We start from the raw sequence: 12,411 nt of genomic DNA on the forward strand, positions 1-12,411 counted from the left end.
AGGGAAGTGGAGCTGGAAAACCACACAGCGCTTCTCAACGCGAGGTTGGAGGAGCACAGGATGATGGACCAGCAGCCCGCCCAAGGTGCCTTCGGGAGGAAAGTACCGTCTCTGGTGAGCAAGTTTAGCAGGGACCTGCAGCACTATTTGGGGTTCAAGACTGAAATAAATTACGCCCTGAAGTTGCAGGAGGGGGAATTTGCCAACGACCAACAGAGGGTGGCGTTCATCATTGAGCACTTAGAGGGGTCTGCCCGGGACTGGGTCCGACTGCTAATTGCGGCCGAAAATGATGCGCTAGAAAGCCTCCAGAAATTCAATGAGGCGATGGATGTAATGTTCGCTAGTGAAGCGCAAGCGGACCTGACCAAGGAGGAGCTGCCTACTCTGAAGCTCTATGTCAGTGCGCAGTTCCTGGTCACACTAAATTTCAGGCAGCCTGAGAGTCATTGTGGGAAGCAGCACCAATGTGCCTCAAGCAGTCTTTAAACCTCTAAACATATATTACATAGACAGCAAGGAACACTGAGGAGAAAAACAAACATGAAAAGATGTCAATAGAAGGATGCCAAAGTAATGGTGGTTTTCTGAAAAGCGTTGCCATCCAGTATCATGAAGTGCATACAAAAGAACTCTCATGTAATGGCCTATGTTGTTAGGAGTCCTAAAAATTGAATCCACAATTTAGCAGATTGCAGACCAGTTTTGAAAAGGATAATAGATGGAATGAAACAATAAAAAGAATAAAAGAAGAGGAGACTGGAATTCTGTTCTTTAAAAGAAATTAGAAAGAACAGAAGCATTTAAAGCGGTGTCAATTATTAGCATACCTTGCTTTAGAATAAATACTATAATTTCTTAGCACGACAAACTCACTATAAACTTTCCAATCTATAATTATTCTTCAGTTTTGAATTTTATCAAGAGAATATCTGTAAATGAAAAAAAACATGGCTGTTTTCATGTAAGAGGATAATAAATCATATTCAGAGTACCTTCTACTCATCATCTTACCATTCTCATTGTCTGAAATGATTCCATGATCTAGTTTTAAATTCTGAAAGTTCCCAATCTCCTGCTCTGTGCATTTGTAACTTTAAGAATGCTAGCTTGGGGCTAATATCTCTTACTTCAGACATGCATTATATATATTTTTAATCTCCATGTTCCGTTTCTAAGGTCTGCTGTAAACACTTGACAGCATGCAAGATGGATTTGGGCTGTGCTCTGTTCAGCAATCCTTTTTATCAGATGCAGATTTGGCAGCAGATATTTTGTACCTCTATAACCTCAAGACTGTCCATATGGGACTGATCTGGAGAAACTGTTTCTGCTGCTGTCAAAGGTGAGAACGCATCTCCTTTGGCCCCAGTTATAGTATACAACAAAAATGGCATTGCTTCCTATTATCCCTCCCGCACAGTTCAAGGTGCCATTCTTTAAAAAGTTCCAAATAGCTTGGGTTCCCAGAATGCCTAAAATTCTCATTCTAGACTCTAGGATAGACCAATAACAATATATCCTTTTGTCAGATTTAGGCAATAAAGGGAGCCAAGTATGATTTCTCAGCAGAATATTCTGCAGCTGTGAAACTCTCCTTATGGAAACTCGCCCAAGCCTGAGCATATTACAGAAGCACTATAATTCTTCTTCATTTGGGTTGGCTGTTGGTCACTGAGATAAAACGGATTTGTGCATCCTGTTTTGTGCATACCTGGTTTGTGCATACCTGGTGAGAGAATTTCCAGTTAGTTGAAATCTCAAATTCCTTGATCTCAGCTAGGAGGAACTTTCTTTCTTTCTTTTATGCTATCCCATTTACTCATACTGGCCAAAGGCTGGTATTTTTGTCGCTACCCTACAGAAGGAATAATAATGAGCATATTTCAGGTAAACACTTCTGCATGTTTCATCACTTCATTAAGAGGCGATGAAGTCTTGTTTTTGTGAGTTTCTGCTACCCACTTGGGGCACGATGTATGGAAAATCAGGATAAAAATACTGTAATAAACAATAGTAGAATCATATAGTTTGAAGACATCTCAAAGTCCATCTAGTCCAACCCCCGTTGTGACCCAGTGCTCTAGCTTCCCATCCTCAAGTGAAGAGGCTGTGGATACAGAGGACATCCTCAGGACAAGTCTTCAATGCTTCCAGGACCAGAGGAGCATGTGATGCCAGTACTTCTCTAGCCAGAAACAGTTACAGGTGAAACTCGGAAAATTAGAATATCGAAAAGTGTGTTTATTTCAGTAATGCAACTTATTATTTTTTATTTTAATTTTTACAAATGCTTTCTTTTGGAAATTCCACAGTAATAAAACAAATAGTTACAATAATACAAAAATAAACATCGCTGTTACATTTCATTAATTACATTCCATTTATAATTGACCTGCCTAACGACAAATAATTACTATTACAACAAATAAAGGCTTGACTTATCTTGCTTTGCATGTCATGCATCTATCTCATATATTGGTGTCACCTTTTAAGTTGCGTTACTGAAATAAATGCACTTTTCGACAATATTCTAATTTTCTGAGTTTCACCTGTATGTTGCCTCCTTCAGGCTCCAGTTCATTGTGGTCATAGTAGAATCCCACAGTCTCCCACACCTAGAAGAGATGGAGTCCCTTTAAGAGTAAGAACTCCACCATTAGTGGGGTAGAACCAGCTGCTCAGAGTCTGGGTTTGCTGGCTGTTGAAGCAACATTCATTTGGTCACGCGTGGATCCATCCAAGATGCTGTCCACCTTGTGTGTTTACTTTTCTTTTTTCAAACCTTCACCTCTGCTTTGCTTGACCTTGCCTTGATGGACCTGAGTTTTGCTTGACCTGGCTTTACTTACAAGATGCTGAACTGGGGCTAACAGTATGTGGAACTTGTATCCTTGAAATCTGGGCCCAGTACATTATCCTAAATCTGGTCCCCCAGTTTGGGGGGGGGCACTGCTTGGGACAGAACTCTGTAAAATCTGCTGCTCAAGCAATCTCTGATAGGAGGTCAATTTTACTGTGGGCCAAAACTCTGGCTCCTGGGAGCCCTGCTGAGCGTAAACTAATTACAGCAAGGAAAGGGGGATTCCTTTCCCGTCCCATTTAGTCCTTTTTAGTAGTATAACACAACAGGTGTGTTTGGAAATCAAAAATACCACATGCAAGCTGGATTTTTCTTTTTTATAGGGTAAAGTAATTTCATAGCTGCCAAGTTCTCCCTTTTTTTAAGGGAAATTCCCTTATGCTGAATAGGCTTCCTCGTGAGAAAAGGGAAAACTTGGCAGCTATGAGTAATTTTCTTCTTTAAGTCATGTCCATTTCTTGAAATTTAGACATCAGTATAACTTCCCCTCTGTGTCTGGGGTCCAAGGGTGCATGAACCTTCCAGGATGTTGCTCTCTGAAACCCCTTCACCTGACACTTAACTTACATCCTGATTCCAAATTATATTTCTAGAAGCTTCCAGCAAATATTTTCCTTGGGAACTCTAGACTTATGTCTGCTATTCCTTGCTATTGTACATTTGAAAATACATCTTACTGTATTCAGTGTTAATTCTTCTTAGAGTTGACCCATTGAAATCATGGGTCCATTGATTTCAGTTAGCCTACTCTGAGTAGGACTTCATTAGATATAACCCTGTATGTACTCCTAACTGAAATGATGATCATCTAAATCAGTGCTTAAATAGAGTGCAGGACAGGAAATTGTCCCCGATGGCATCTCCAAGTCAGAGGATCTGAAGAGCAGTTGACTGGGAACACCTCCGCTGAGACCCTGGAGGGAATACTCTGCTAGAGGAACAATGGTCTCGGTGTGAGTCAGCTTCCTGTGTCACCAACAACAACAAGGAAATGTTCCCCAATTACCTGTGGGTAAAATACATTTTGTCACAAGTCATTCAGTTCTTAATTTGAAAGTTCATGTTTCAGACACTCAGATTTTTTGTTTTTGTTTTTTTGGAGAACTGGACTGCTTGTGAATTGTACCCAAGTTATAAATATGCAAACCAATAATTGTTGACCCGAGCCCTTTCTTACTTTTGCCAATCAAACGGTTGTGGGAACTAGGCTGCATTTCCACACGGATCATGAAACCATACTTCTTGCATAACCTGTATTATGTTGAAGGTCAGTAATAAAAAGCAGAGAAGAGAGATTAGTATCTTTACCCACTCTGTACACTGTTGTTGAAGAAAAGAGTGGAAAGTCTTCATGGTTTTTTTCTTTATCTTTTTCTTCTACAAACATGAAAAAAGAAGTTTCTAAGCAAGTACAGTTTGGACAATGTGAAAAAAATAATCCTGTACGCATGTGTTTGAGTTTAAAATTTGAGTGTTGCTATCTCTTTCCCCCTTTTCTGTGATTTAATATTATTGAACAACAAAAAAGGATCCTTGCTCTTCTTGTTCCTTAATATTTGCATTGGCCCTGGATGTGAGGCCTCAGCTACAGGCTAGCATGCCAGCAACTGACTGTGGTGGGCACACTTGAAGATTTAATTTCAGAAAGTGTGCTTGTATTTTCCCAGAGGCCACGTTAGTGATAGTCATCCAAGCCCTGCATTTTACCACCAACACATGTTAACAGACCTGGTTCTTGGTGCTTTTTAAGAGCCTGGTGACACATAGAGTGTTTTTAAATAATTTATTCACTCATTTGTTTGTTTGAACTTTCTGCATTGTTCTGTTTCTTTCCCACCCTCCCAAATTATTTAAAACCAAAAGCAATAAAGAACAATATCACATTGGACTGATGTCACATCCAAATTTGGGAATAGAAATTCTGTAATCTATCTGCAGTTGGAGAGATGTGTAATCGAACCCTGGAGCTCAAAGCGTTGTAAACATCAGACACCACAGAACACAGATTGGCCCAGCTGATACATACAAAGGAGGTCCTGCAAGTGAGACTGGGTCGCTCTGCTCGTCCTCAGCATGACCTTGTGGCCACCATGCTAGTGCCAAGAGCGACAGTGCAGACAAGGTCACAGAGAGTTCCTGAGCTCAGTTTCCTGCTCATTCAGCTAGGCCTGTTTTGTGGCTTTCATGGGATTAAAGCAACATTTACATGGAGTGTTTTCATGCTGCCGCTTACCCTAGCTCAAAAAGCAATGTAAACCCAGACGATTAAATAAGGGATTTGTGAGAGGTTGTAGTGTAAGATGAGTCTGTGCACCTGGCTATCCTTGAAGAAGGCCAAATGAATCTAAAGGAAGAGAGATGTGGATTTTTCATACTCCGAAAAGTTGAATAGGCATTTGGAAATGTCACCTCTGTGGATTGTAATATTGGTGACGTGGCCCTTATTGCATACACATGTAGTGCAGCTTGCTTATTTTTGTTCTGTTCTGTCATTTATTCAGGGCTTAAATAAATCTGTTCAGTAATTCATGCAATAGGGTGTTGGTATACATTTAATTTCTACAAAACGTGGGACAAATGCATTAAACTGTAGCTGGGCTTCCAGTATTTTATGTGAACATTGCTATTAAAGAAGTGTTTCACAAACAGACACACATGCATGCCACACACCATGCTCATTGCTCTCAAGCAGCACACTTCTTCCCACTCAAGAAGGAGGCAGGATAAAGGCCCTCCCTCCCCTCTTTTACATACCAAATATCTTTTCAAAGCAGTAATATTTAGGAAGTTCAATCTCTAGTCTCCTTCTAGTCTACCATCCTGCCTCCGTATTGAGTGGAAAGAAGTTTTGCTGGTCCCATGCCGTGAAATACTCTTCCAGCAGAGATGTGGCGGGTTTCCTTGCTTTTGACTTTTAGATGGCTCTTGGAATATATTTTTTTTATGCCAACAGGCCTAAGTGGTTGTTCAGAATTTTCTTCAGTAGCTAGTCATTTCAATTATTGTTTTGTACTCCTTTTAATGGGTTTTATACTGCGGTACACCACCCTTATATTTTATGAGATGGTGGTATATATAAATACTAGTATGCATAAATAAATGCATTCACTGGATGCGTTGTTCTTTCACTGAACTTATGGAACTACAGGTCATTTCACAAGTTTCCCTCATGATGAGAGATCAGATACAATAGTCTCCCTTTTCCCCTTAACAGCAGCCATCACCCCATACTCATCAAAACTGCTTTTGAAGCTCCATCCATATTTAAAAATCCATTTGCCTCCCTCTTTTAATGTGTTTTCATTTAAATAAAATAAGAAAATAATGCGGCAAAAATAATACTATTATTATTATTATTATTATTATTATTATTATTATTATTAGCTGGCCCGGGCATGCGTTGCTGTGCCTGACTCAGGGTCCTTGTTTCCCAGGAAAGGGGGAGGATGTGTCCGTCCGTCCCCGGACTATGTGTCCCCCCCATTGTTGTGTCTCATCCCTGTGATTCCTCCCATCCTGTCATGATCCATGACCTATTCGGGCCCCTCCTCCCCCCACCCCCACTCAGGGCTCCACTTGGCCTAGTCTGTAGGCTGTAAAGTAGAGCTGAGGCCTAGTATGTAAATGCGAGCCGAGGCCTCCGCCCTTTATCTCTATTCCTTGGCCCCCACCCTTGGAAAAGGAACTGTCAGCTTCTGGGTTCTATTTCCCAGCATGCACTTTGGGGTGAGTTGTGTGTCCTGAAACATGGGGTTGGGGTTTTTTTACGTGGCCCAGGTGTGACATCTGTGTACGGAAAGTGTCTTAGGTTACTCTCTTATTCGCATGTGGCATTGTGTCCAAATTTCAACGCTATCGGTCAAGCGGTTTCATTGAACATTAGAGAGGAACGGACATGCCCAGTTTACATTCATATATAGATAGATAGATTAGCTTATAACCCACCCATCTGGCTGGGTTTCCCCAATTAACCAAAAAAGCCTCAGAAATAAATAGCAAAATAAACCGCAAAATAAATAACAAAAATAAAAGCCCCAAACATAATCCATTCCAGAAGTTCATTTGACTTCCGAAATGTTCAAAAACCAAGGCACAGCTTCTGATTGGTGCAGGCGCCCTGGAAACAATAGCCGACAGCCGCATCGGACATTTGGCTTCCAAAAAAAGTTCGAAAACACCAGGTTTTTGGAGTTTGAGAACCAAGGTGTTTGAGTACCAAGGTACCACTGTATGTCTTCTTTGCTGCCTTCATTGCCACTAGGTATGTTTGAGTCCTTGCCATTGTTCATTCAATTCTTTCCTGCACTTGTGTTCAATCCATCTCCCAGCTTGTTTCCTCATCCTTATCTCCAGAGTATACCAGGGGGCCACTTGGGCTCCACAAAGTGGGAGAAGGCACTCAGGGGCAATCGTGTCAATAGCCCAAGCCATTTGGGTGTTCCAGAGGTCAGCCAGGGCTTTGACAGGAGCACCAGTCATATCAGCTGGAAAAACCCCAGAGCCGTTTGGAATCCCACTGGATCCATCAGCCTCTGAGAGCGGACCTTCCTAATAGGTCCTCCGCTTCTGTGGACAGGAAAAGGTGCTGACATCCTAAATCTCAACAGGAAGTGATCTGACCATAACCAGGAACTGGTGTCAATGTCCCTCACCTTCAAATCACCCTCTTCCTGACCAGTTGAGAAAGCAAGATCCAGAGTGTGGCCTGCCTGTTGGATTTTTTGAATAGTCAAGTTACTTTAGAGCCAGTCTAATGTAAATACTGTCTGTTTAAGAGAAACAGGTGCCGGTGTTTCTGTTAATTGCTCACAGGCGTGGGCTCTGCTTCTTGTATATAAGGCTCTGCCAGAAAGCCTTCTGTATCTCTTAGTTAGATCTTTCAGTTTGATTCATCTCGTAGTAGATCACTCTCTCAGTTGTTCTCAGTTTAAGAGATTCCTTTGAATCTTAGTATGATTGCTTAGTTATAATGCTAGTTTGCTGTTAATCTCGGGTAGTTTAATGGGAGTTTTGTGGGAATTTTGTGGGAGGTTTGGAAAGTGGGTAGATAACATTGCTAAGAGAAAAAGCATTTATCTTTAGTTTAAAGTCTCTTTAGAGTCAGTTTGTTTTTCAGTTAAAGAAACCCAACCGTTTGTATTTTCATCTGCATACTTTTACAAGTGTGCAGCTACGGTAGTAAGGGGTTTCATATAAGCATAGCTGCCAAGTTTTCCCTTTTCTCGCGAGGAAGCCTATTCAGCATAAGGGAAAATCCCTTTTAAAAAAGGGATAACTTGGCAGCTATGCATATAAGGGAGATAATACCCTACGCTCTTGGTGGTGTTTTCTTAGCCAGGTCAACTTCTGACTTCGTATACTCTGCGTGAAGCGTACTTTAAAGGGCCGCTGGAAACTGGGATATATGATTTAGGTTAAGCAAGTTTCAATACCCAGTTTTCTCCAATATTCTTCTTCTTATATATATTATTTTCCAATACTGCCATGCGCATTTGGCTATGATATGCTGACCATGACTTTGTAACAACTAAAGCCAATATTCTTCCCCATAATTCATGCAGTATTGCATATGCAAAAAAGAGGCACTCCCGGGTATCAGTTGAGGGGTGGGAATTTCCTGTTCAGCCAGAAGAAGCAATTAGCTTGTCCCATGATGATCTGGATGGGGAGGGTGGGACAGGACAGCTGCTCCAGAGAAAACCATGGGGAAAGGAGGTGGCACCTGACATTTAAGGCAGGCCCTATATGCCTCTCCTGTTGTCTTGCCTTTCCTATGGAACACCACCACCTCATCCCTCCTTCGCAGAAGGAGGTGCACATGAACAGTTTTTTCTGACCACCTTGCTTTCAGTAAAACATAATAAGAATTCTATTACAGGAACAGTGTGATAGTGTTCTTGTTCCATGAGCAACTTGATCCTTTTGTGCTTTGTTTGCTTGGTTCCCCACAACCACAACCACCCTCTATCGTTAAGCTAGTTCTGCCCCCCCGTCCCCCCCCCCCGATTTATAAATGGGAATATAAAGATAAATGGGGAAATTATTCTGTAATATTTGACTTTGAGGGGTTTAAAGAAATGAATAAAGTTGTGCCTCTAACATGCTCAGTGGCAACCATTTCCTTTTCTCATTAGCCCTCTGGCGTCTCCTGTATTTCCTCTGGAGCATCCACTGCTGTCAGAGGCAGGATGCTGTGCATATCCTTTCATATCTGCATTAGGAGAACAGGTCCACTTCTGTTCATCCGCTGAGTGGTTAGGTTCATGTGGTGTTGAATGAGACAAGCCATTTCCAGCCTGAAAAGCTATGAAGAAGTCGGGTGGGGAGATGGCAGGAAACCTTTCCTCCGCTGAGGTTTCAGAGATTTAATTTGAAACCTAGAAACCAACCCTTGAAACCTCTTATTGCCAACTTTTCTCTGCAGTTCATAGGCAGAGTCCTGAGGTTTCTTGAACTTTCATCTTCAGATTTATCACCATTTGGTGCTTTCCTGGAGGTCTCCCAGCAGCAGCAAGGTGGGCAGGGCTGCCTGCTGTTGCAGAAGCAGCAGCCTGCATGTGCCTGGAGCTGCAGGCAGGTGTTCTCGTGATCCAGCTTGGCCACTTGCTCCTCAATCTTCTCCAGCAGATCCTGCTGCATCTTGACAATTTTGTTGAGTTCCTTGAGGTACTCCGCTGCTTTACTTGGGTTCTCTGCTGGGGTCTTCATGGTCCCAGCCAAAGCACTGAGAAGGCTGGTGACGGTCTGTCTTGCCTGCAAGTGCAAAAAAGGGACAGTGCCAAGCCACCACTCCAGCTACACCTTTCCCCCCTTTTCTTCTGCACAGTTGCAAGTCTGCTTCTTTACTAGGGAGCACCGACACAGCTGCTCTTACGTCAAGCCACCATTGCCCAAGGGCCCTCCTACAGCTCTCAGCCGGGCTTGCTGTGGCTGCGCCTACACCCAGAGGGTCCAGCTGTTCTGCAGAGCCTCTTAACCTCTTAGGTTTTTGTGAATTGATTCAGTACTTTGTTAAGTTTTGTTTGCTACATTTGGGAAAAAATGAAAGTTTCATTGGAGTACCAATCTAGTAGGCTGGTATTTAAATGGAATATTTGGAGCTTCTCCAACGTTTTTACTAATCTTTCTGCTTGCAACACATAACAAGCAACTTAATTCCCTGGGAATCCCTCAAATTTGATTTATATGCACTAAAGGGAACAAAAGTGTCATACTTATTCAGAGATTATATTAAAGGAATTCAGTAGCTAAAGTGAAGCACATGTATTCTAAAATTTCATTAAAAACAGATTATTAAAAAATACATACGGTAGCTTGATTTCTTAGTTAAGAAATTTGACAACACCATTAGATATGTGGGAATCCCGTTGATGGTTCTTCTGACTCAATTTTCAGGAGCAGCTAAGATGATCTAAAGCCACTGCTTGCCTTGTAATGATGAAATATCTACGTAGACACACAGATTTAGGTTTTGTTTTTCTCTTTCATATTTGAAGCTGGAAGGAAATCAGCCATTGGTCATGCTTTCTAATATGCAACGTACTGAATTCCCACAAACGTCCAGTGGGTTGTATCTAACTAAGTCCTCCATGGAGTGGACCTATTAACAATAATGGGCCTGAGTTGGTTATAGCCATTAATTTCAATGGATTTACTCTAAGTAGAATTAGCACTGGATACAGCTGAGTGTCGTTTAATAGGGCAAAGTGTTCACTAATTATAGTTGCAATTTTTTTTCTTAATACAGGTTACTTTTCTAAGTATATTTTTCTTTTGTCCTGACAGATTGATCAAGTTATCCGTCAACGTAGCCTATCAAGTCTGGAACTGTTCCTCTCTTGTGCACAGAAACAACTGAGTTCTTTATTACATGAAGAATCTACATCAGATGCAGAACAAAAGAAACTGTCCCTCTAAAATCACAGAAAATTTATGTAGTTACTAAACTAAATGCTGCAGATGATCATTCTAAGACACTGAGAATTGGGTTATTGATTCAAGATTAATCAGACGGCCTTATTTGTTTTAGTCTTTGATTTTCACTTTCATGGCCATATGAAATCTAATCAAAGGGTGCCTCCAAAGATAAAGAGTTTTACAATGGCAACTTGTTTTCACAAGAGTTTCAGAAATGGCTGAAGAATGCAGTAACTGACAAGTCCCCGTTGAATAACTTCAATACCACATTCTTTGAGAAGAAGCTCATATGGTTGCTTATTTAGAACTCTATACATGTTATTTATCACTGTTAAATGGATGTAGAATCTTATTTTTCATTCCAAATCCATTTGACTTGAAGCAGGAGGTAGGAAACACTACTGTTTACGTCTGGAAACACAAGGAGTCATATGTGAACTAAGTCATACAGAGAGCAGACTCATTCAACCAGTGGACTTGACTAACCTAATTTTATTGATTTCACGGGATATGCTCTGGTAATGGATTAATCAGATAGCTCCCATTGGATCTTCAGGTCAACGAAATAATAGAAAATGATCTTAGATGTCTCCCTCATTCTTCAAAGATAGTGCCCAGGATCCAAAGTGCTTGTTTATTATTTATTCCCAAGTGGTTTGACAGACCTAGTAGGATTTTTTTACACCAATAAGAGCTTCCTCTGTTTCCAAAGCAGATGTGACTTACTCCCTAGTAAAGGTAGTTAGGATTGCAGCCTTAGTGTATTTAGCTAACTATTTTGAAATTTTGAAACACATCTAAAGGGTTCTAAATTCTCAAATCAAGTCAAATGAGAAGGTATTGAAGATATCTGTATGTTTTTCACATATTAAGAATGTAATAATTCATGAGAAATCATTGCAGAGATAATGTTAATGTCACTTGTGTATTTTAAACTCTCTTAGCATTTAGCAATAAATTGTTTCCAAAAATAAGATAATAATTTACATGCTGAAATATTTAACAGCCTAGTTTTCCTATGCTTTTTATATTAGAAGTTACTCTCACTTTATCATTTTTATAAGTTTTTTTCAGAAAAACACTGTTACAAAAGTCGTGTGTCTGCCCCTCTCTGCCAAGCAGTGGCAAGAGCCCATGGGGTCCCAGGCACCCCCACAGGGTCTGTGTCCCTTTAGAGAATGGAAGACACGGTGGAGACTGTTGTGCTTTAAGAAATATGGTTTATTCACCTATTTATGCCTTCAGTTTGCCTGGAGGGAGTCTATATCTTATGGCATACACATTTCGAGAGGCAGCAATGCAGGCAACCTTGGGCTGCTTCCTCTCTCTCTCTCTCTCTCTCTCTCTCTCTCTCTCTCTCTCTCTCTCTCTCTCTCTCTCTCTCTCTCCTCCTTCCCAGAAAACCCCTTGCTTGAAAACTCCATTTTCCTGTCCCCTCAAATGTACACCCCATCACTCACCCCCCAAGCAAAAGGATTCCTCTCCTCAATGGTTTGCCTTTCACTAAGCCAGCCAGGCTGGTTTGCATAAACCAGCCTAGAAATTCCTTTGCCGCTTGCATTCTCCTTTCATATCACAAATAACCAAACCCCTGGCATCTATTCATTTCTAAGGTTTGCCCTAAATCTATA

General features: G+C 41.2%; 1 protein-coding gene across 8 annotated transcripts in view; it reads left to right on the forward strand.

The window, feature by feature from the left end:
• The window catches only part of CCDC91 (coiled-coil domain containing 91), a 108,614-nt gene extending 96,860 nt beyond the window's left edge, over window positions 1-11,754 (forward strand). For 6 of the 8 annotated variants that reach the window (XM_035137621.2, XM_035137620.2, XM_035137615.2 and 3 more), the window contains 2 exons: window positions 1,180-1,345; window positions 10,649-10,773. In XM_035137621.2, coding sequence (XP_034993512.1) covers window positions 1,180-1,314 — 135 coding nt within the window. In that variant the 3' untranslated portion in view covers window positions 1,315-1,345; window positions 10,649-10,773. Of the gene's footprint in view, window positions 1-1,179; window positions 1,346-10,648 lie in introns of all 8 variants that reach the window. The other 2 variants (XM_035137624.2, XM_035137616.2) reach the window with 1 other exon arrangement.
• Window positions 11,755-12,411: the final 657 nt, after the last annotated feature.

The sequence above is a fragment of the Zootoca vivipara genome, chromosome 5, assembly GCF_963506605.1.
Source record: "Zootoca vivipara chromosome 5, rZooViv1.1, whole genome shotgun sequence".
Classification (NCBI taxonomy): domain Eukaryota; kingdom Metazoa; phylum Chordata; class Lepidosauria; order Squamata; family Lacertidae; genus Zootoca; species Zootoca vivipara.